Source organism: Salminus brasiliensis, chromosome 10 (genome assembly GCF_030463535.1).
Source record: "Salminus brasiliensis chromosome 10, fSalBra1.hap2, whole genome shotgun sequence".
Lineage (NCBI taxonomy): Eukaryota > Metazoa > Chordata > Actinopteri > Characiformes > Bryconidae > Salminus > Salminus brasiliensis.
Window position 1 is genome coordinate 8,565,959 of NC_132887.1, and position 26,390 is coordinate 8,592,348.

Consider the following 26,390-nt stretch of genomic DNA (forward strand, 5'->3'; position numbering starts at 1 on the left):
ACCTTCCGTAAAGGAATTTTTTAACATGGAAGCAAAACACATGCCCTGTAAGAAGAGCACGGCAAGACCACAGGCATCACCGGAACGCAGAGTGTGTCTTTAAATCAAAGGATATTTCAGAGCTAAGGGAGGGTATATGTCTACTCTTTGGTTCTGCAGAGGCAGTGAAATACTTTGATTCCACGGTGGCCTAGCCCTTGATGTTTCACTTTCACTTGGGAGCAGCAGACGGTCACATTAAAGCTAGAACTGTTCCCTTTCAGACGTGATTGAGACCCAGACCTCAAAGATTAAAGAAAAAAAATATATATCAGGAATTGAGAGACTTCACCGGCAGAAAAGAACTGTCACTCAAAAGATATCAAAGAAGACCTGAACCCTCATGCCTAGTGGCCTGTTATTTGTACCAGGTCTAGCTTGTTTTGATGGTTCTGCAGAGGGATATGCCGCTACAGGGAACACAATGAAAGCCTTTTTCTGCAAATATACTATTTCATATTCATCTAAATTCGATAATGATTCAGCGTGCCGCGCTGTGAGCCATTGTAGACTTCCTCAATATCATTGTGTAGAACCTGAAGCGGGAGGAAAAAAGCCGGATTAATGCCGGCTTGCACATGTCGTTTGTTCTCCACAAAATAAAACGACGGTTTGTGGGAGCACCTGAGGGGGGCAATAAGAGTGAGTAGGGAAGAGAGAAAGAAGAAAGAACGAGAAAGAATTTGAGATGTTTGTGCTAATTAAGATTGTTTTTTTTTATTGAAAACTGACTTACAGTAAGGTAATTGTTTTAAGGAGGTTTTCTCACCTCTAGGAACAACCACATTATGTTGATGTGATAGCAGAAAGTACAAAAAAAAAAAAAACAAACAGATTACGAAAGTGATGCAAAGTAGAGCCTTGAAATGGATGCCTAATTAAACAATGACCAAGGGGTGTTACTGTCTGTAGATATTACAAATGTACGCTCTGCAAATGCTGTAAAAAAAGGAGCACTGGATTAAACGGCTCAGTCTGTTCAATGCCATGTTTCGAGTTATCTCCAGGCCTTTCCTTCACATCACAGAGCACACAAGACCAAAGCCAAGCTCCGTCCTTTAAGATCTACTCCTGCTGATTTATTAAAGCACAAGAGGCCAGTGGGCTCAGCATTTACAAGGGTGACATTTTAAAAGCAGGCAAATAAAACTATATCACAAACAGTTTGCTAGCAATTAAATCCATCACAGATTCACTCACAGGCCCCGAGCTAACGTTTCCCTAACTGCCACCTTTCAAACGCAACAAGTGTGTTAAGTGTGTTAAGTGTTTACAGGTTTTCCTTTAGTCGGACTGCAAACGTGTCAAATACTAATTGGATTTCAGGTCATAATCAACACATAAAAACACAGCCTTTTGAATTAACTTCTACAACTTAAGAGCAATGTGTTTGTATTGTAATACATTAGATATATTTTTATATTTACATTTATGTGTGTGTGTATACCACATTTAAATTATACATATTATTATCACATATAATCACATATAAATTGTCTGAAGTTTCAGAATCTAAATCTTTAATTAGAAAAGTGTGTTTGTCCTAATGAAGCTTCAAAGCCCACTCACTTTTTCATTTTTACACCAGTACAAAATAGATATTAAAAGCAAAGCATTCATATGTTGCTTTTTTTGCTTATTTATTCATTCATCTTCTTATCTGCTTCTTCCTGGTCAAGGTCGCAGTGGATCTGGAGCCCATCCAGAATCACTGGGCACAAGGTAGAAAAACCCTCTGGACAGGGCTCCAGTCCATGGCACTCCCCACTTTACTTTCACTCACACCTAAGGGCAATTGAGCATGACCAATGCACCTACCGTGTGTGTTTTGGCAGGACATCCACTGAGTAGTACTGCTGTAAAGGGTATTGCTCTATATTAACCGAATGAACCCTGGGCTTATTTTTGAGTTTTGGGACTTAGTATCCACTAACTACTTTAAATGAGTCAAAAAGTACTATAAATGATTCAGTATCTTGTGTCAAATTGTTATGAAGAATGAACCAATAGAAATGATTCAAAATGACTTTAAAATGTATTGAAAATGAATCTTTTTACACTGATGTTTACTAAAAGTTAAGAAGTGTCTTACCTATTTTTACACAACAGTGACAATGTCATATATTCCAGTATATATTTAGATTCTCAAGCAGCTACTTCCTATTCAACATTCCTCCGCAATCCTGTTCTACGCCCTTGAGTGAGTATCCTTCCGTGCACAAGTTTTGCTCAAGACCGACTAAGTAGTGTCCCTGCTGGACTTTCTCTAGACCCCTGTGCTCCACTTGTCCATTCTCAACACAGCTCATTTCTCTCCCGTCTCCTGTGGGAGGATGATTGATGGTTGGGGAAAAGCTTGCCATGCTCACGTACCCTATCTGTAGCTGGAAAGCAGCAGTCTAACACCATATTAGGCTCTGGAAACTGCATGGTTTAGTAAGTAGGGAAATCGATGAGGGAACATGAGGTTGGAGGTTCAAATCCCAGATGGAGAAAGTTGCCACCAGGAATAAACGTACATACTCTGCCATGTGATTGACTGATGAAGAGGGATGTGTATGCAGCAATGCCAGAAGAATGTTTGCATGACCACAGGTATTTAGACCACAGAATTTGCAAGTATCTCCAGCTATAGCAAAAGCACAGCAAAATTTGATATATATGATATATATATTTCTTACTTATACAGTGGCTCACTGAAACATTACATTGAGAAAGTCTGTGGATATTAAATGTTTAATCCATTTCATGCTTGTGTCCATAAACAGAAGAGGAGCTGTGATATTATGACTTAGCTTGGATGCCATCAGAACAGCTCCATTAGAAGATGTCCTGTGGTATCTGGTACCAAAACATTACCAACAGACCCTTTAAATACTGTAACTTATCTTGTTCTAGCACATCCCACAGATGTTTGCTGCTTGGAGACCAGAGCAACACCTTGAACTCTTTGCCATGTTCCTCAAGCAATTCTCAGTGTGGCAGGACACATTATCCTTCCAAAAGAGGCCACTCGGGAACACCACTGCCATTAAGATATGCAGTCTACCTGGTCCACAAAGATGCTTTGGTATGTTGCAGATGTCGAAAAGATGTGCACTTGAATGCCTGGTTGGCATGGGCACTCTGGCCGGACTGTGGCTATTCAGCCCCATACACATCAGGGTGCAATGCATTTCTCCTCTAAACATCATTAAAAAAATCTGTCCCTTCTGTCAGTTCAGCCCAGTTTGAACCAGTGACCAAAGTCACTGGTTTGTGGTTTGTCCTGCCTCAGATCACTGTCGGTAGTTTGCATTTCTGCTGTAGGGGAGCACCCCACAAACCTTGCCACTTTAGGGATTCTCCAACTCAGTCGCCTGACTATATCAATTTGGCCTTTGTCAAAGTCACTCAGGTCTTCACGTCTACCTCTTCTACCCACATCTAACACAGCAATTTTCAGAACCGACTGTTCAGTTCAAGATAATCAGTGTTTTCCGCTTCATCTATGAGTTGGAATAATGGAAAAACAGCCTTTTAGCTGATTGACTGTTTAATTCAGTATGGAAATTGTTAGCTAATAATAATTTGTTGGATAATCACTTTAGGCATAGCTATGTTGTTATATATGTTATATAAGTCCCTCAATGGTTCTTGGCTTGAACATATAGATGAAGGATTTTTTTTTTATGATTTAATCGTCAGACCTGTCTCAGAATAAGCATTTACCAAATCATGATGTGTAGCCTGCTCAGAACTGCGATGGCATGTCAGAATGTCAGAATGAAGAAGGATTAGCAGTAGCATCAAATAGGCAACATGGGCAACCCCCTGCATCAGTAGCAGTGCCGGAGAGACAAAAACAGTATATCTAAAATGCTAACTGTAATAGACAAGATCAGATCAAGAAGCCAGTGGTATTTTGGATTTGTTATTCCACCCATTTCATGCATGTTTTAATAAAGTGGTGACACATTATGACTCTCTAATTCATGAAATCACTGGATCTGACTGATCAAAATTGTTCAAAATATAATTTTAAAGAAATAAACAACACAAATTTTTTATCTCACAGCATGAAGCTAAAGTTCCACCTTAAAACAGTGCTGCAGTTCCATCCTGCCTCCTGTAAGCTCTGCACCATTTAGGTAAGAAGTAAGACAATAACTCCAGTCTTGTTGGTGAAGTCAAAATCACCACGTTTGTTATACTGAGGTTATACTGTTTTACTGAGGATTTCATGGCAGACAATATTGAACATTTCCACGCTGAGATTTCCACAGAGCTTAAACGAGCAAGCTTGTGGCTGGTATGACCCCCAAACTTGCTGAGTGCTTGGATGAAATAGTGGAATTATCTGGTGGAATCGAGGTAGGTGACGTAAACATATTGCCAACTCTGATTGGTTCTATTGTTAACTCTGATACCTGATTGGTTCTGATTGGTTCTCTGACACCAGACGGGCAAATTTAGTCCCATTCAATTTGAATCCAACAGAGAAAAACTACAAACTACTAAAATAGGTTGAAAAATCACAGAATCACAACCAATTATGTTCTGCCATCATGTTCTGCAAGTTCACAGTAAAGTCATCACAAAAACTACAGATGATAGATAATAGTAGAGAATCAAGAAAATGATTAGACAGGGCTTCAAGTTTCTTTTCACTTGTTTACCATGAAACTCTTCACAGAGACATCTATTGAAAGGTTCTTTAGGTAACCAAAAGTGGTTCTTCTCTTGCATCGCTCCAGAAAATACTATTCCAGCCTCTTCATATTGAAGAAAATTGCACATGATTACAGACAGACTTGTAAAAGTCTGACATGTGCTCAGGACTTGTCAGATTGCAAGACATTATTGAATTCTGATGTAAGTATTGCTGGGGAAATGTAGCAGTACTGCAGCAAGAGTACCAGGCTCCAGGCAAACATCCCGAAGACCTGGAGGTTTGAATATGAGCAATGTCAACTCTGCTAATGGCTGGTGTGTATAAGGTGTGAGACTGTGAACACTGTGCCTACAACTGCTATTCCCACCAGAATGGCACTCGATACCAGTATGAAGCACTAATGCTGCAGTATAACTGACTCTCTATGGGTCTAAAGTTTCAATGTATCAAGTGTTTCTTTTTGGTCTCCTCACAATTTTGAGGCTTAAACAAAAAAGGATGTAACGTCAGATTAGAATGCTCAAGCTGCAGGTGCCCTTTCAGACTTTCCATTCGCGAGCCAATCTATCTGAAGTGATCAATGCTGCACACTGGAAGCTGCTCTTTTCCACAGGACTGATTCACCCTTTAGCCTCATGACAGAAGGGGTAATTAGAAAGGCACCTTAGATCCGTGTGGAGAGAAAACGCTTCTCAGAGACACTCTTGCTGAATTCGTTTGACTAATAGGGAGCAGCGATTAGCGGCTGCATGCCTTTCCTTCCCTTGCACCGTAAGGGATCTGTGTCTGCTAGCCGCGTTCACTCGCGCACTTCAAAAAGAGAAGAGACCTTGTGAATATAAATGAGCCTCATCAAACTCAGGCCCAACTTAAAGCAGGCTGCCAGATATGTTTTTTATGGTGTCATTGTGATCAAAATCAGGTTTGCCAGAGGGCTCTTAAAGCAGATGAGTCAGACAGAAATAAATGGCGAGTAAGTTAACATTTTATGACAAGGCGATCCGCGCCTCCGCTCATAAAAGCAGAATATTCAGGACCTCAGGAAAAAGTGACCTCCAGAGACTATGACGCTAAGCACTGTTTTTCTGAGCTAAGATGAAATGAATATAATACAAATAAAAGTTTTCATGATTGTGATGAAGAGTTCACTTGAGCTCAAGTAGCTTAAGCATACATAATGGGTCTGTTGTATATATGTACTGTGTATATGTATATACTACATATTTATATATGGTACTATGGTACCATGGAAGAGACATTTTTGGTTCCATATACATATGCTCTGTATATCCTATAGATAAAGGGATAATGATTTAATTAGACAGTCAGACCTGTCCAGGATAAGCATTTGCCAAATTGCGATCTGTAGCAGTGTCATCAAAATGGCAACACGAGCATCAGTAACGGTGCCGGAGTTGTAAAAGACAAAAAAGTATATCTAGAATGCAATCTAACTGTAATAGACAAGATCAGATCAAGAAGCCAGTGGTATTTTTATGCATGTTTAAACAAAGTGATGACACTTCATGGCTCTCCAGCTAATGAAACCACTGGATCTGACTGATCTAAAATGTTTAAAAATATAATTTAAAATAAATAAACAACACAAAAACTTGACAGTGTGCTTATCTCACAGCACAAAGCTAAAATTCCACCTTAAAACAGAGCTACAGTTCCATGCTGCACAGTTTTGCAGTGTTTTTGGGACGTGCCATGTGCTTATTGGCAATATATTATATACATGTATATATAAATATACATATGCTTCATCACAAAGCCACCCTGAACTCCAGCCCACTCCTTATCTTTCAATGGAAGTCAATGTAAAAAGCTTTTAAAAGATTGAAAAAGCCTAACATTCTATAGCTAACTGTGCAGACAAGATCACATCATGAAACCAGTGGTACTTTTTGTTTTTACAGACATTTGTTTGCATGTTTTAATAAAGTGAAACATCATAACTCTCCAATTCATTTTATGACTTAATCTGACTGATCTAAAACATTTTAAAATGTCATTTTAAAGAAATAAAACCCAAAATTTCACACTGCAGTTCCATTTAAGGTGGAACGGAAAATTCCAGTAAGAAGTCAGACAATGACTCTGGCTTTGTTGGTGTAATCGTGTTCATTTACACAACTCATCATATTTGTTTTTGTTTGTTATTGTTATAAAACATTTCTATTGGTCAATTAATCATGTATTTTTGACTAAATGTAAGCAACAATGGGCAGATAATGCTAAACTTTAAAAGTCTCTAAAGTTTCTGGGTGCTGAAGAAAGGGGTGGGCCAAGGTTCATCACGCTTTAGTTATTTCTGTGCTTTAACACACATACTAAACTTGACAGTGAACAGATTAGTTGAATGGGGAGATAATGGGCATTCACCTAACTGTGAAATGTAGTGCTGTATGAGGAGGCAAAACTAAAATCAGCCGAAGAGGAGCTTGGTGTGCAGGTCAGAGCTCAATCTGAGCACATGCAGTCCAGGTGTGGTATTTTACCTGCATATGCAACAACAGGGGTCCATCTGCTCTATTTTAATTACTTGAACTTGAACTACTACAGAAGTGTGGTGTGGAGTATTGGGGGTTAGCCTCAATATTTAATTTATCAGATTTTTCATATTTTTATTTATTCATTCATTTATTAATTCTCAGCTACTTTTTTTTTAGCTGCACTCATTGCTGATACAAATGTGTTAATGTGCACACGTACACACAGCTTCACAGCTTGTCTAGTCCCTGTAAAGAAGTGCTGCTAATAGAGTAGGACTCTCTGCCAAGCCAGGCGTGGGCTAGAGGGGTAAAGTGCCTCCCAGTCTTAGGCTGTGAAGCACTGGAACTGTGTTCTCTGGAATGATGGATGGTGGAAGTTGGGAAAATTGGGAATTAGGAAGAGTGGTGATCATCTAACATTCTGACCACTGAATGCAATCAAACCCTTCCAGCAATGCTCCAAAATCTAGTAGTGAGTCTTCTCTGGACAGTAAAGGACAGTAACTCCAATAAAATTAGGATAAACTCATTTTTTTATCTCTTGATTTCAGAAGAAACAATGAATAAGCAGGAGTCCCAGTACTTTTGTGCATTTAATGTATGTGCATATAATCTTGATGGCAATGGTCAAAAGCCGATCCGCACCTAGAGCCCTTCGAACTTCAAGTACGGCTCGGCTCGACCCGCCATCCCTCAAAATCCATGGAAGACAAGCGTCCAGGCTTTTTTCTGTCCTGCACCAAAGTGGTGGAAACATGCTTTTCCTGGGTATCCGAACGGCAGTGTCGCTCGCTGTCTTCAAACGCAGATTGAAGACCCTCATCTTCCGAGAGTACTTGGGCGAATAGCAGAGTGGTCTTCTTACTGATTTGTGTTTAGAAGAGTCTAAACTTAAAGGATCTTTGAGTGATTAGTCTATTTAAACTAGCTGAGGTTTTCTTGGGTAAATAGCAAAGCACTTTTGTAAGTCGCTCTGGAGAAGAGCGTCTGCTGAATGCCTTAAATGTAAATGAATGTCTAATGCAAATTTTCCAATCCTATCCCTACACTCTTAAAAAGGAAGGTGCTTTGAAAGGTTCTTAAACAATGCTATAGAAGAACCATGTTTGGTTCTCTCAAGAACCATTTTTGTAATGAAGAACAAGAGCGTTTTCATCAAGTGAAGGTTCTTTGAACCTTTAAGAGCTTCTTCACACTCCAACATCCCAGATCCATTAAGAGTGCACATCCAACCCTAAACCCTAAAAAAGTTTTATCTCAAATGTATGAAAACACACACACACACACACACAAACACACACCAATCCCCGTTCCAAGAGCTTAGAAACTCAGTCCATCAAATGCACACCTTGCTGGGTGGCAAGTAATTTGAGCTGTGCTGGCAGGTGCTTGAGGAATACAAGGCAGGCTGTAAAGCATGTCAATCTGCTAATATCTGTTATGGCAAGCGGGTGCGTCTAAAGGACAGGGAGCAGAACATGCAGCGTGAACAAAGGTACACGCCGTGCTCAGGGAAGTACACTCGTCTGAGGAGTGAGTGAACCTGTGGGGTTTGATTGGGCGAACACAGGGAACCGGTTGAGCTCCAGAAGCCTGGAACAATTAGAGATCTGTCTGCATCTGAATTTGCATGACAAGCAGCGTGTTGTTTCCCCCCACGGCCCGACATGCGCAGTTTCCCCCAAAGTTATTGAATCAGGAAGCACAAGGGAGCCAGAACGAAGGAAAGGAAAAACAGAAAATATGCAAGTTGTGTGTGTTTACATGAGGGAGGGGGGGGCATTCGACACCAGTTCTGAGCCACAATTGTCAGACAACAAATGGGGAAGTGGGAAGAGGCAGTTATGTTTAATTCAGACGTCTGAAGTGAGGCAAGCTAAGTGTGTTTCTCTTGAACAGATCATTTATGACACATTCATGACTGTTTGTTGGTGTCAAAACAAAACCTTGTATCTTAGAAATTGTGGCTTTTGGAAAAGCACTCCTAGGCTTTACTCCAAGTCATTCTGGGGCACAGCTTTACCACCAAGACCCTGAATCTATTCATCATTTAATGCTCAAAAGGTATTTTTAGCGCTGTCACACAAAAACCTTGGGCCCTATCTAATAAGCTGAGCAAGGTGCCTTGCGATGCTCATTGCTATCTTACACCCCACCAACAGTCTATTTTCTTATATTTGCTTGCGAATATAACTGTGCCCATGGGCGTGGTGGTCTTGAAGTGAGGGGTGTTTAGGTAAATCTCTGTTGTATTGCTATCTATCTTGGCAACCTGTGAACAACCTAGGCAGACGTCAACAGTCAGACATTCATTGCTATCTTGGCAGTAAATTGTCAACACAGGCGCGCGTGTTGGGCACACCCCCACTTTCAGACCGCACCTGGCTCTTAAAGGGAATGGCAAGTGACACTCTGATTGGTTTATTGCACTTTACGACCAAAACACACCCACTATTAATGAAGAGACTTAGTACACACCTATTATTCTAATAAATGGCAATAAATAAACATAAGATTTTGATATGACAGTGCTAAACCGCGCATCAGCCATAACATTAATACCACCTGTCTAATATTGGGTCGCCAACACAGCTCTGACCTTTCGAGGCATACACAAGACTCCACAAGATCTCTAAAGGTGTCCTGTACTATCTGCCACCACAATGTTCCTTTTGCAGGTGTTGCAGGGTGGGTCTTTTAGCATCAATCACATCAATGAGCTTTGGGTGTCCATGACCATGTCAGTGGTTCACCGGCTGGCCTTCATTATTGCCATTTTGGTATGTAATGACCAATGGCATCCTAGGAACATTCCAAAAGACCTGTCTGATGTTTTGGAGATGTTCTGACCCAGTCATCTAGCCCATCTTTCCTGCTTTTAACACATTACCTTCAAGAACTGACTGTTCACTTGCTGCCTACTATATATATATATATATATATATATATATATATATATATATATATATATATATGAGATGGGGATGAGATGAGGGTAATCAATGATTTGCACTTCACCTGTCAATGGTTTTATTGTTATGGTTGATCAGTGTGTGTACGCTCAAACATCTTTCATGGCTCTGATACATTATACCTCATATTTTTTTTAATATAATAGTCTCCTCACATACAATCTCAGGCATCCCGCCTGTGCGTACCTGCATTACCTGCTGGAGACAAAGGGAATCAGTGAGCTGTGTGGAAAGTGATTGTTTTAAAGCCAGGATCTTCAGAGAAACACTCTGGGACTTTTGATGACTGCAGGCTGGAGGACTCACAGTGTTTTGTTTCACTTTATGTAGAACGGCACCACTTTATACAACAAGCTGTCCCCAGCATGGCACAGGGACACTGGGACCCATACAGATCATTGCAGGAGCCCTCAGTTAGTCCTGCTGTCACATCCTTCAGCAAGCTAGGCATTCAGAAAAGGATAAGTATTGAAGTGTATGAAATATATCCAAACCTGACTGACTCAAGGAACTGCAAATGACAGTGTAACCACTGCATGCACTAATGTGCACCATCTACGACCAGTGTACATGCAGCACAGTTTAATAGTGTACAAACTGTTTCACTTTAAATATAGTATACACTTTGCTATCATATTACTGACTGCATTTGCCTACATTGGCTACAAAAAGGTTTGCCACAGTAAAATTTCATTTAGGTTTCCAGAAGACGGTTCACAATCAAACAAACAAATTTGGAATCTGAACAACTTCACAATAACATTAAAAATTCAAAGATTCAAAATCTGTTTACTCTGGAGAATAATGTGTTAAATACCAACAACAATTGTTTTGTTTGTCTAGTTAAGGACATAATATCTTATTTCTAGCAATATCTCCTCTCTTAATAGCTCAAAGAAACTGTGTACAAAGGTGCTACAAAAAATTCTTGGAGCGATTCCACTAAAGAACCACCTTTAGATCCATAAAGGACCATTTTTTTGTAAGCGATGTGTGAGTGTGAAGAGCCTTTACGTCAAAATAAGGCCCTTTAAGCCTTTCAATCTTCTTCACCTTCAAACAACTCAATTACAAACGTAATAGTTTTAATAGACCAAAATTGGCTCTTCTGTGGTACCCCTCAAGGAACCATTAGAAGCTCCTTTATTTTTAATTGTGTAGATTATATATTTACCACAAAGCTGCAAGCAAACAATTTTATAACCAGATATTACTGGATCATCTTTTTACCAGATGAAACGGGTCTACTCATTTCACCATTTGTACAGTGTAACAACTGGAATTCAGTCTACTGTTGCAAAAACAACAGATGCATGCCTTCAGTTAACTCAGAAATGGCTAATTATTATGCAAAATCAATCAACAAATGTGCTCCAAAGCCACAAAACCCACAGTCTTTTTAATCACCAGCTCCCTGCCATATGACAAGTTCCCTATAATGTGATATTAATCTCGCATTGACTGTGTTTGCTTTCAGTGCATGGGAATTTCTCAACCGTTCTCACATATTGAGTCTAAAACACAAATTGAATGCGATTTTCATCTTAAATGTTTGGTCAGTTTTTCCTGTTGCCTTCGGAATGCTTGAGATGCATTATCGATGAAGCTGGCAGTCTTGATTTGTGTGGCTGTCTGTCCCAGTTCTGACCCCAAAGAAAGCCAGCAGAACACCACAACCTCTTAAAGCAGGCAGAAGATCATGGGCTTTGAGATGCCAGCTCACACTAGATAATGGCTACTGAAGGCTCCACAGGGCTGCGCTCCTCATAAAGGCTGCTGTTAAAGAGAGTGAGCTTTTACAAGACAAAGGCAGAGTGGCCACTTCAATAAATCTCACAGCGGACCACATCGCACTTTTATCTGCTTTAGCCAGCCCCGTAAACACTTCACTCTGCCGTAATGGTCCCACTTATGGGACTGCAAAGCTGGATGGCATACAGAGAAAAGAATGGATCATTAGAGAAGGGAACCAGTCCTCAAACCTCTGCATCATGCCATAATTCATGGTCCTCTTATGCATACCTAATGAGTTCCTTTACACCTGTCCTGCAATTGCAATACATCCTTTACTTCCCTTTCCCTTTAAGTCAAGCTCTGATATGCATTTATTAATCAAAATGCAGAAACTACTGAGAATTATTTGGCAGTCATTTGGAGTCCCACAGGGTTCCATTGTAGGGCCTATGATGATGTAAATTGTGACAGTAATGTAGTTATGAGAGTGACAAACTGAAGTGTGGGCTAAAATAGAGCATCTGAGGGGTTGATGACCAAGATGTGCAAAATGTCTAACAGCAACTAAAACACTTAAAATGTCCCCAAATTAAATTGTCGTCGCTGGAAACAAAGACATTAAAGTTACTACTTGTAGTTGGTCTTGAAACTCAACAGGAAGTCTGTGTTATTTTCTATTTTTTAATCTTAAAATGAACCCCTAAGAATTTAGCAATTATGTGCAGCAAAGGCAAAAGAATGAAAGATATCTTGGAAGTGCAGATACTGAATTTTCAACCTCAATACTTGTGCATGCTTCTTCCTTTAGTTTCAAATTCCTTGGCACTGGAACACTTGGATAAAAGGCAGAAGTGCTGACTGTCAATTCTAAAATCCAGCAGGTCCAATCCATATAGTTAATTACTATGCAATTACCTATGCAATTACACAATCACAGTAACAGCCCTTGACTTCTTAGTGTTAAAGCTACAACAGTTTTCAGACAAATCTGAGAGCAGCATATTGATTCCAGGCAGCACTGCAAGCCAAAAAACTGCTAAAACAGCTCTCTTACCCATGGTGCAGTTGGTGATGAAAAGGGGGTCATAGGTGGCAGTCTCCTGCTCTCCAGGCTGGTCGTAACTGGACGAGATCCTGAAGGGCTTGCCCCGGGAGCCCAGGCTGAGGTGCACAACCGCCCAGCTGCCGAGGAAAGAGAGAAGCAGCAAGATCAGCATCAGAATCAGGCAGCAGGGGCGGCAGAGAGCCTGTCCCCCGCTGGACGGGGTCAGGACAGGCCCTGCGAGACCTTCTTCTGCCCTGGTTAGCTCAGCTGTCTCGGGAGAGCCGGCAGAGGGTGAAGCCTGGCCTCCAGAAACCAAGCCTTCCCCCTCGGCCATTTTAGGGTCACTCTGTCCCGCGGGGTCACGCATGCCCTGTTGTAGGAGGGCTGTTAAGGTAGAAGGTGGACGTTCCGCCAGCACTGTTAGAGCCTAGCCGTGCCTTCAGGCTCTCGGTGGATGTGCTCTGTGCCCAGAGATTGCAGAGGATGTAGAGCTGCTCAGTGATTTGCTTTCTGACTGCTTAGCCAAACATCACCTCTCATAATGTAGTCAATGTTCAAGCTAATTTTATTAAGCAAATTGAATACATTTTGCTTTGCCTCCAGGCTACTAACCAATGACCTTACTTCCCTCCTTCCATCACTGGCTCCCTCAATCCCTCCTCCCTCTCTCCCACCCGCCCTGTTAATACCTCCCTTTACTCCTCCTTCTTCACCACCCTGTTTGTCCCTCTTTGTTCACCTGGTTATTATTTCTTGCAGACCTGTTAGCAAGTCTCTAATCTCGGTGAAGGATTTGCGTGTTGTCCGATTCGTTCAGCATGAATCAGAAGTGAGAAGCATGACGGAAAAATGCATTTTCAGGCTGCCGTTCTACTAAGTCAACATGTTGGCACTCAGCATGCATCCAGTGAGAGACAATGAGAGCTTTGGTGCACAGTGGGTGCACTCGAACTGAAATTGGGCTGCATATAAATCAGCAAAAAGTGGAGATTTCGCTGAACACCATTTCTGTATATATCACTTACACAGGCCCAATCAGGGCTTTGCTAAAACAGTGCCAGCGAGAGCACGAAACGTTTAACCTTGTGCTCTGGTTTGATGTTGTAAAGCCGCCTTTATTGCAGTATCAATAAACTGCTTGAAACTGTCCTGCTCTCAGAGTTGCAATGATTCATGATTGGTCGGCGCAGTCCTGAGGGAGGGGTATTTAGTCACTGAAAGGGTTTCATTGTTTTAAATTTGTCTGTACTTTTTAAAAACACAATTAATAACTCCTTCCCAGGAAGGGGTGGGGAGGGGGTTGGTGGGCGGTGGGCGGTGGGATTCAATAAAAGTGTAAAATAACTAACTTTGTGCTGCGACAGTGACTAAAGGTCCTGCTCGAGGCTATAGTCAAGCTCATATGTAAGGAAGCACCGTTAATTTCATTTTTCATATCATCAAATTAACCTCTGCTTTACAGCACAAATGCTATTCTGCTGATATATCGGATTTGGAGTAATACATATTAATAGCCATAATGCTTAATACATTATCATAAGTAAGGCATTACAATGTTCTCAGCTATCAAGCTCTAATTACCTTCATGAGACTGAACATGCACATACCCCCCGCATCCACACACACAGACCTACCGTAATTATAAGAAAAAAGGAGAAACGACGAAGCTTAAGCTTCTTCTTCTTTTGATAATTTCACATGTAGCCTTGCTGAGACTATTTAAGGTTTAATATCAGCGTCTATATCATGAAATATATTATTTTCCTATTTTTTTAATAGTGCGTCAAAACATATCAAATCGTTCCCCAGACCTTCAGTACTTCAGTATACCTTCAGTATTTGAAAACATGGTGCAAAAACAGCCTATTTTTAATTGAAGTGTTTTTGTGATCCTATAAAGTAACCAGTAACCATTCCTAGCCTACGGCAGTTCAGCCCCACTCATGACCACTGACGTTATAATGAGTGTTTTAATCTAGACGGCTTTATGAATGAGCTCATGTACATACTGTACGTCAGTCTTAAAAGTACAGGAACACCAACCACAGTACCTGTTCAGCATTAAGGTAACTTAAGGGATAAAGGGGGTCAAAAATCTTGGTTTGTTAGGGTACCTAAATTCCTACAAAAATAAGTGGACAAAAATAAATGAAAGAGAAGGTAAACATGATGTCGTTTAAAGCAATGTTATGCAGCAGTTTTTTTTAAGTTACCAATGCCTTAAACTGAATTGTAATATGGAGAATAGCATCTCTATCACTGCTACTCTACTGCACTATGAAACTCTGGTGAAGCGGGCAGGACAACGTTTGTGAGAACTACATAACTACATAACCTTCAGTCCACATGCTTCTTTTACTTTCAGATGCAGAGTTTAAAGCATTAAATTACACTCTCTATCTGTAGGGGGAGCCCATGAGCAAATACTATAAATTCTACATAATGCTGTTTTAAGAAATGTTAATATTTTAACATTATTTATATTACTGCATTACTGTACAACTGTGAATCTCTTAGTTGAGTTTTATTATGTCAAAACATCTTATTTTTCAGTGTTGGACAAAGTACATAAACCCTGTACTTAAGTAAAAATACAGGGGTGCATTGTAACATCGCCTTCCCGATAGCAGCCCAGGGTTTGATTCCTCAGCTGGGCAAGCACCCCTCAACTGTAAGTGGGCAAGACTCCTAACACTACCTTCTCCTATTTGTGTAACATGGTTTAGTCACTTAAGTCACTCTGAAAAAGAGTATCAGCTAAATGTAAATGCAAAATAAGGCTTAAATATATAAATAAATAAATATAATATAGAAATAAATATAATCGATTTATATTTCACTGCTGGTGATAAAGTGCAATTTTCCTTGTTTTTATTTAATTTTTTTTTTTATTGTATATTGTAATTATTATATTACTTAGAATTTTCCCATGAATGCACATGAGAAATGCAGTTTATGAAATCGAAATAAAATAGGCTTTCCTGAGATAGTTTCAGCACAATAATTAAAAATGATGAGGTAATGTGTTTCTACTGTAATACATGTAACATTCATTGTTTACATTTCAATAAAATTAATCATTATTTTAAAATACAAAGTCAAAGTTTTCACATACTGCTGGATGATTCCTCCTGTAACTGGTAACTTTATCTTATTCAATTTCATAAAGTCAAATGTAGCCTCCGTTTTGCCAGTAAAATTAGCATCCTTCATATGTATGGATTCAATAAGCATTCACAAGACATTCTCAAACCTACTGTCACTGAAAGGAACCTACGGTTACAGTGGAACGGTAAAAACGTCAGTGAACAAATAAATACAACATGAGTAACAACGAGAAACAACGTCCATGAGGGCAGAAAGAGTCCAACCCCTACAGTAAGCATTTGTCATTCTCTTAGTCTTAATGTACTTAAGACTGAAAGGGACTATGAGTAAATAAAAGAAAACCTTGATTTAACCTGGCTTTGTGTTTGTGCAGCAATGGATAAGCGCACGGGAAATAAAACAGAGCTAGCCCAAAGCAAATTGTCTTAAAATAGAAGGAAACGGAGCTGCAGTTCTGAAAGGCCACAAATCCTTTCCGGCAAAGAAATACACGGCCAATAAATAAGAGCCCTGGGAGGTTTAAAATACCTGCTTTTGCACAGGACAGCTAGTGGTGTCACTTCCAGTGACCTTTTTCAACCATTACTTCTCATTGCAGTGAAATGAACGAATGGACGGAATTCAGTCCATTTCAATGTGACCCAAAATGAACACATATACATCTCAATCTAGCTCTGAACGAGTTCATCACCTGTTGAAGTAACATGCAGACTAATTACCTCGTTCATTTTCTGAGCTAATGAATTCTTAGACTAATATTATGAAAAGCAGAGAAAGATAAAGAAGGAAAAACCTCCTCAATCCTCTTTCCCTTTACACCATGATAAGCATCTGCGGTTCTCCGCAGCACCTCAATTAAACGTTTTGATCTAATTAATAGTGTGTCCTGTGGGACTTCCTCCAACTGAAAATAAAAATCTCTCATGCGAGCATTATTAACATGACTAATAAGCACTGCCGCCGATACCGTTTTTCATTATGATTCTCATTATAACTCATATCATTATTCCAACTGACTCGGCCAGGGCTGGCCTTGCAGCATGTGTGCTCTCACATGGACGCTCGCCCATTACAAAATAATACCCTTCAATTCCTGCGCACGGATCAGTGCTGGCTGAGGCCAATTCGTCGCTCGTGTTTCATCAACTGTCTCAAATTTGGTTAATCTCTTCTGGGTGCTACGGATGGGCCGTGCTTTGTTTGGATTCAAGCTCAATTTTTAAGGTCAGTGCGGTCACTCTGAAATACGCCTCTGTTTACTGTGGTGTTCATTTACATGTGCAACATCAATCTACTGCCTCTGAAAAGCAGCGAGAGACTAAAACGCTATTTAATAGATCACTCATCTTTCACCCAACCACTCTTTCACTTCTTTCACGTGCTTTAAACATCAAAGTGATGAGTGATCAGAAAGATGGTGGTTAAACGTGCATCCGAACATATAAGATTTAACATCAATAAGCAGAGCACAGGATGCTAATTCAGACTTGGCAGCTAGGCAGTCATTATTACAGTAGAGGTGAGATGCTAATACACAGCTTTAGAATTTGGACAGCTGTAGTTTAATTGAGCCATTGAACGCTTGTCTCCAGTACTTTTAATTGCTGTGTGTGTGTATATGATATGGTTGGGGCGAAACTGCCTAGATGCTGTTTTACAAGCCTTTTTACAACGCTGTTATTTTGCCTCAAAATTAATCACGCTGATAATCTTTAATGGTAATATCCTGAATAATTTGAAGCCTCTGCTTTGTCTGCATAGTTTTTAGCCCTGTAACAAGAACACTGTAATTATTTTAGTAATCATTCCAGAGGATTCATACCGGATACCCTGTCCTGTGGCGCGTACTAAGCAAGCTCAGGAGATGGTAAAAGAGGTTGATCAAGGCTCACTTTTAGCCCAACATGGATACCTGGCTTTCACTTCATTGCAGTTGCTTGTGAGTTCCCCTTCTGTGGACACTGGCACAGGAAAAGCTGTGCTCACAAGGCCTGGTTCATGTAGCAACCTGTAGTCTCATAACTAGCAGAGTCTGGAGGTGATATGTTGCTCTCCAGTGTTCCTGGGGCCCAATCTCCAATCTTAATGAAGACTGTCTAAGAACACTGATTACAAGTATCAACAACATTGTATTCTCCTGAAAAAAGGATGTCAAGTTTTATGTTGCAGCTTTAGATATTGAAGTGCTTTTGCAAGTGGGCTGGGTGTTTTAATTTTTTTTTAGCTCAAAATTAATAATAATAATTGAAAATAAATAAATATAACAATATAATAAATATAACAGTGTGGGGGTTTGGAACTGGTCTGTTTTACAGCTCTGTTTTGGTTATGCCATTTTTTTTTTCAATAAGGAGGCACTGTTTGAGGTTTACGCTTTGTCAGTTTCATGTACCAAGAGCTAATTATTCAAAAATGCCAAGCTAAATACATTTTCCTCACTAAAAGTAGTTCATCAGTCAACATATGCAGCATTTTACACATTTTTATCCGTGCTCAGGACAAACTATACAAGGCAGATTAATGACACTATCAAAAATGTAATAAATTCATTGTGCTATATAAACTCCCAATTTCTCAACATGCATTTATACACACTTTGAAACACAAACAAGTAATATAGATATTTATGAGGACTATTTTTATGAGCTTTAAATTAGTCTACTGTCAAATCTCCACCAAATTCAGCATAAGCTCCTTGTCACACATTGCAGTCTTCTCCAAGCCTGATTATGTGCCCTTTAGCAGTAAGTAAGCCCCTGTTCTAAAGTCTGATCACATTTAACCACAGCTCAGAAGTGTGTCGACACGTTGCTGATTGCGAAATTTTTGGCCACAGACTTATCATTCCCACCATGGATGGCACTGCCGACACTTTCCTACAACGCCGTGCCTTCATTAATGATTTTAGAGTGCCCCATTTGGTTTTTCCCTTCAAATTAGTAATAACAGACGCATTAGTGCACTGAACCGTACCTCCATGGGCAGCTGTGCAAGTAATGATAAGTCTACTCTCAAAATGACTGTGTTGCATCCTGGTCAATCAGCAAGCCCTTGTTATATTGGTTCTTATTCCCACTTGTGTGGAATGCTTGCTTGGCACATTTCCATTTTGTGCTTTTCCCACCCTCACACACCTGATTCGACACTTTATCAATTAGCAAGCCCTTTAGGAGCTGGGTGAGATGAGTAACATCAGCAAAACCCCAAACTGGCTGAACAAAACTGTGTAGATGAGCAGGAATGTAAGTAAGATGGTAACCGGCTGAAGCCTCATCCACATGTTTTTGGGTATTTTTTTTAAATGCCATTTATTTCGCTGTGGTTTGGCCTCCCGTCCACAAGAACACTGCATTTTAAGTGACTGAAAATCACGCAGTTAACTTGTGCATGGTTTAATATAGGGTTTACTTTTTCAGTATACTGTGACAGAAGGTCCTGAGCTTACATTTGGATAAAAAAGCTACAAAAACTCCACCTCTCTGCCCAATCAGGAGTGTGTGGGTGATTCAGAAACAGTGCCATTGCTACAGAAATGTAAAAAAACCCAAAAAATAGTTTTATTTTTAGACTATATTTAGTCTACACACTTTTTCAGTCAAAACAAGTGTACTAGTGCAACAAAAGCCATGTTGTGCTAATAAAAGACACTTTTGCTGTTCCAATCCCAGCTGGTCTGGTGGTTCAGACCCCCAAATTCAGTTCTGCTACATCTGTAACTTCGCCTCCACTGATTTTGATTTTACTACACTGAGTAAAGATGTTTCCCTATAATATCTAGTTGTGGGCGGGGACCTTTTGAATGTTAACACTCCCACTGGTCGCCGTGGCATTGTACAAAGCTGAACATTTGATTCGTGGGCTGCTTTTGGCCCTGCCCGCTACTCACTAAGTCCCGCCTCTGCATGCTTGTTATGGTTCCCCTAATGTGCAGCTTTCAAGCGTACTGAAAGGCAGGAAGACCCTCAAAAATTAAATGTGGATCTACTCTTCAAGCAAACCTATTCGTATTTTGCTTTTACAACAAACCTTGCCACAAAGCCGCTTTACAGGAATCCAGCAACACCCATCCCCCTCTGTTTAGAACCACTTTTTGAAAAAGAAGGTCAATGTACCACCACATAAGACTGTTCTTCTGCCCAGGCGTGCTGATAGTTATGATATGACAGGCCTATATGTAAGCTGTGGCGCAACAGATAAAACCACTAGCTGCCAGTAAGCTCTTACATAATGTGGGAGACCAGGATTTGATTCCCAGTCTGGGTGCACTACACCAATACAAGTCCTTGGGGAAGACTCCTAACATTGCATTTGCCCACCTCTATAATAAAAGTAACCTTGTAATTTACTCTGGATAAGAGCATCGGCTAAATGCCACAAATGTAAGACTGAGGTATAGAGATCTGCCGTTTGAACCCAGTAAGAAAACCATACAGTTGTTAGTAAATGTGCTTCAGCTTTGCCCTGTATTTAGGTCTGTTTTGGGCGTTACGCTGCTTCTTGATGCCTGTGACATTAAACTTTATGATGTATTAAAACTAAAAACTGAAGTTGACCAGTCCAGTGCTGCCATTGTCCATCACACAATCTTAGGTGTACCTAAGGTGATAATTGTGTTGCTTGGGTCTGTTTCTATTCATGCAGAATTAATGTACACATTCAAATCAGGTCAATTCAACTTGTGTGTGTGTGTGTGTGTGTGTGTGTGTGTGTGTGTTCTGGTGATTAGGCAGCAGCTGAAGTCAACTACTCCAGCCTGCGCGACAGTTAAACTCTTCCTCTTAGCCTTGATTGTTGTTCCTGAGCATGATTTACATGCTAACTGCTCACAAGAGGAAAACTCCTGCAGCCATCTTATCAGCTATCTCTATGAAAATGTTTTTGTAGAAAAAACAAGAACAATAAATCTGAAATCTATTTCACTAACTGAGGGCCACTGTTATCTACAGAAGCCTTTCTTGCTGTTGATCCACGTGTTCCGTGATGTTTTCCTGCTCAAGGGCAGAGGACACAGAAACACACAGCTCTCTGCACACACACACACACACACATATATGCGAGAACCGTTCAGGGCGGCTGTGACGCGCCATCGATGACGACAGTAAAAATAAATGCGCTGTCAAAACCTCAGCATTGGACGCCTGGGTCCAGGGGGTGAGGGGTGTTAAACAAACCAACACTAAACCCATCTCCCACTATGACGAACTGTCAGTGGGAATAGTGGGAAATAATTAAGAGAGAAAAAAAAAATACTTTGCATGTAAATAGAAAATTTTCTTCCTCAAATGTATTGAAGCCTCGTACTGGATGACAGGGCTGAAATCGTATGATTCTCGCTGGCCGATTTAAAGCAGGCGCCTCAGATGAGATTGATGTAAGCGGAGGCAGGCAGGAAGGAGGCCTGGAGATTACAGGATCAAACTGTCCATTTAAATGATATTGATTTTGACTGTCAAATTGCATAGTGCACAACAAGCAGGCACAGATAGGGCCTGAGAAGTGTTGATAAGATCCAGCAGCACTTTGACAAGATGAGTCTAATGAAAGCTACTTCCCCAAATAAAATGGGACACATTGTAATGCGATCTGTGACGGGGGAGGGGCTCATTTCGGCTCATTTGGAAAATAGGCCACATTTAGTTACTTGGAAGTGATTTAGTCATATAAAGGTCTAATGTGCCGCTGTACTGCATTAACATTTTAATCTATTTCCTTGCAATGAGAGGCTCTGAAAAAAAGGAGCATGTTCATCAAGCTCTTTCAGGGGCAGCCGAGAAGGTTAGCCTTGTGACCAGAAGTTTTCCAGTTTGGCCCCCTAACCACCAACTGGTCCAGGCATGTATGGTAACTGTTCCCTAGTCTGTGTGCTCACTAGTGTGTATATCTGTGTGCTCACTAGTGTGGATATCTGTGTGCTCACTAGTGTGTATATATGTGTGCTCACTAGTGTGGATATCTGTGTGCTCACTAGTGTGTATATCTGTGTGCTCACTAGTGTGGATATCTCTGTGCTCACTAGTGTGGATATCTGTGTGTTCACTGCAAGCATGGGTTCAAGACTTGAGGTCAAATTCCTATATGTTCAACACAGATGATGATTGAGTGATTCTTCCTTCTTTGAACTTTCAAAAAGTTGTTGATTACTTCTGCATGGCTGAAAATTTTAACAATGTGCACAAGCAGCAAATCCTCCAAATGAACTTTAAGGTCAGCAGGCCCAACTGGTTCAAAGTAAAATGCAATAACTCTGTTTTACTCCACTTTTACTCCACTATCTCAGAACAGCATTTGTGACTGTGCAATGCACTGACCAATATTCCCAGAGGGCTAAAATTAACAATACAGTGTTTGTACTTCTGCCTCATGCCTCTTGATCCGAGGCAAATTACCACAGGAGAAGAAAACAGCGTTGGGCCTTCAGGCTCTTTCTTATGAGGGATGAAAGAAAAACAAAGCAAATAAACAAACAGCCTCCGAGAAATAAGGAGAACAAAAAAGCAGCAAGTGTAGCCCACACTGGCATCACCACTGAGAATTAAGTTTTTTTTATTTTTTTTTTCTCAAGAATTGGAAGGCGATGAGAGGCAAGCGAGGCGGAGCTCTTTGTAACTGAATAGTTATTTAAATTTGCGAGGGAGGCCAGCGTTTTAACTCAGGTAAATGTATTTCAGTCATCAAACAATGTGAAAACGGCCCTCTGCGGACACTCTGGAAAAGCAATAACTGGAGAAGAGCTAACCCTGCAACTGAGACTTGGGCTTGAGCCCCAGCCATGGAGCATGTTTTCAACATCTGTGGTCTACCATGAGAACACAACTGGCCATGCCTCATTGGCAGGGAAAGACAGCAATCCCAGGATGCTCTGAGTTCCCTGAATCATGTTGCTATGCAACGTAATTGGCAATCAGCCTTAGTGGTCACTCAGAATTGTCCTTGGATCACTGAAGTATTTGCTAGTGCTATACTAGTTCTATATGAATGGCCAAGAAAGAGGTAAGGGAAGAGTTCTGTGGCTGGACATGTGTATAAGATGTGTATCCAGCCTGGTTCACTCTGGTGGCTAATTAGTAGAAATGCTGTTGTGTGTAGCCTTGCCTTCAAAATGACTTCTACTCATTCTATTTTTATTACTGGAATAATTATATCAATTTCCTTTATAGTCATCTTTCTTTTCAAACAGAGTAACTATATGTTGGGATGAGGAACATGGCTGAAGCCCCTTCTCCTCTCGATCTAACAACCTACAAATTCCATCCCTACATTGTTCACATGTTCCCATGATGTTTCTGTAACACACCGCCACCCTGTCACCGTCCTTTCACTAAATAATGCACAATATGGACAGAACTACATGGAGTAACTGTTGCTGACGTAACTACTCCACCCCATCCCCACCTTCCCAACTCATCCCAAAGGTACTTCATCATCATTCCAGAGAACACAGCTCACAGTTCTATAGCTCAATGCTGGGGGCTTTATACACCTCTAGCCACACCTGACATTAGGTATGGTACCAATAGGTTGATGTTTATCTGCTCCAGAGAGTCCTATCTGCAATCCTTTTCTACAGGGACCAGACAAGCGGCATGTGCATTTGCACGTGTCAACAATGGGTGTAACGTAAAGTAACTGAATGCATACAGTAGAAGAGGTGTCCACAAACATTCGAACATAAAGTGTATCTCTCAGTCCTAGCACCACCGCTCAAAGCTGGTCTGGCCTTATACCACAAAGCAGAAGTCACCCTAAACCCCAGGCCAATGTTCCCTGAGTTCTCCTCCCTCTCTAAGAGTCTCCTCCTATATCATCGTACGCTGGTGGCATGGTCCAAATACGCAACTAGAGCACTCAAAAAGCAGTTTATTGTTGGCCTTGGTCCAGCATTTACATGCCATTGCTTATGCACAACCATTTGTCTTTTGTTAGGACTGTCAAATTGGAGGTGGTGGCAACAGTCAATCAACCTCGTTACTGAATCAAATGTCTCAACTTCTAGCACGGTCAGTCCTGTGAAATGCACAACTCATGTCCTTGGTTCAAAGTTTGGTGTCAGAGGAAAGTTCTCATTGTGCAAAGCAAAGGATCCTGAACCTGCACATTTAGGTGTACATGCACCATTAAGCAAATCTCATTTAAATGAAAAGGCACTAATGCTAATGATTACACTACCTCTGTGGTCCTCCATGGGGCATCCTATTAGACACTGGTCGTAGAGACTAAATGTAGCAGAAAAACCTCTGACATCGGAAATTAAAAATAGACAGGGTTACATTGATTGCTTTGATGTTTTGAGAGTCTGAATTCCTTCAAACACTAAAGCAAAAACGAAAATGAAACAGTGTCCGGCTGCCGAGGCCTTCTGGAAGGATAAGGAGGCTAAATGTCCATTGAGCTGGGTCCTGACCTTGGTGTTATCCAACAAAACCCTTCAATAAGCACAGTCTTACTGAAGACACTCCCAATCCCTTCTCCATTACAGAGCTCGAGTAGGCAGCTCACTCACTCACAGGAATCCTAGCAAACATACTGCCTCATAAAACTACTGCAGCACCTTCTGTCTCTCAGAGTATAACTCACAATTGCAGGCTACTGACTGTCCCATTCCTTCTTTTACTGGTCATTTAGAAGGCCCAGTATGTCAATGGCTGGGGCACTGGGACTGGTTGGCAGGGCAACCAGGTGTGTAAACTTTATATGTGCTGAAAGGGCAAGACAGCAGGGTGCTTGCAGATAAGTGGGATGAAACATGGCTGACATTATTAAACTGTCACTGGACATGGATGAGTATGCACTCCCCCATCATCATCACATGGATGAGTAGAGCAAAGGACACAGCATGGGACAGGGGAGAAGAAAGAATAGAAGATGTGGCAGGGTCGAGGGAATGCAATAGTAAATTGAATGTATTATCAAATCTTTTATAGTTACATAGCTTTATTCAGTTTTCTTAAACAGCTATCTAGGTACAAACCTAGCAAACAATCATATAAGAAATAATTGTCATGATATCAAAAGCAAACACAGCTCAATTTCAAAAGGAACCATTACTAATAAAATATGGTGCTCTATAGTAGCTGCACATGGTCACCACACCTAAAGCCAAGTGTCAGCAATAAGGGTACAAAACATACCAAGGGTACAAAGAACTCTGGTTCTTAATAGTTGTTATATTGGCGATCAGTACCTGACCTCACTAATGCTCTTGTGGCTACATGTCCTAAAAAAATGATCACAGCTCTGTTCGGTGTGAAAGCCTTCCCAGACAATAAGGCGCTGTAACTACAGGGCGGAAGTGACAAACTCCCTAATAATCACAGTGCTTTCAGACGAAAAGAAGGGTGTCTAAAAACTTATGGCCTTATTCATGAAACCCACCCTGACGTTAAGAGGAAACAGCATCAGGGGAACACATATTCGTATTAATAACTGTCATGTGTATCTTTTGTATGAGCTATTAGAGCTCCATAACTCAGCATTATCCCACAAAAAAATATCACCTGAATCTGTCTGATGAAAAAAGCTACAGTTGCTTTTTTGCAAAGTTAAAAAATAGCTTTTTATGCTTTAAAAAATTCTTTAAATGACATAATGAAACCATCTCCTGAAGAGTTTTTTCTCCTGAAGATTTTTTGTGACAGGAGAACCAACAAATTGATGATGAATCTGAATGATGGTATTTTGGTATCTTGAGAATGGGCACATGTATGTTGAAGTATATTCTTTAAAAAGTAAAGGTCCTACAAAAAGTGATGCCATAGAGGAAAAATCTTTGGTTCTGTAAAGTCATTTGTAGCACCTTTATTTTAATATTTGTGAAAAGGGTTTTAATTCTACTACAAATTACTTTACTGCTACCATATTTATTAAATGATTAAAGCCTAATTATTATTTTGCTGTTCTTAATGAGTTCATCATCTATAATTTTTGCCTGCATTCAGTAAAAAGTAAAGAATGAAAGGCTGTGTTAATTGCTAAGATCAAATAAAAGGCTGTTTCTAGGACACATTAGCTTGTATCTGCCCTAGCAAAGGGTATCATCTGTAAGCCACAGCTGAGGATAAGTGGCACTGTAGTGGGTTAACCTCTCTCCTGCTGGATCAGCGCCTCAGCTCAGCTGCTCCTCACCCTCACCTCCTGTGGCTGTAGCCTACAGCGTTTCTCACTCCATTGTTCCTGTAGCATTGTTCCTGTGACAGTAGCAGAAATGTCCTAAAAACAGACAGTTTCTCACTGCTGCTCTGTGAACAGTTAAACAACATGGCTATAACTAAAGGCTATATTACTTAAATACTTTGGCCTTAATAATAATACCAATGAGAACCAACACATAGGTCATCACATTA

At 40.5% G+C, this 26,390-nt stretch overlaps 1 protein-coding gene across 1 annotated transcript in view; it reads right to left on the reverse strand.

Moving 5' to 3' along the window:
• alk (ALK receptor tyrosine kinase) overlaps positions 1-26,390 on the reverse strand; it is a 438,724-nt gene that overhangs the window by 85,262 nt on the left and 327,072 nt on the right. Inside the window, exon 5 of the mRNA XM_072689118.1 lies at positions 12,952-13,079. Within this exon, the coding sequence (XP_072545219.1) occupies positions 12,952-13,079 (128 nt within the window). The remainder of the gene's footprint in view (positions 1-12,951; positions 13,080-26,390) is intronic.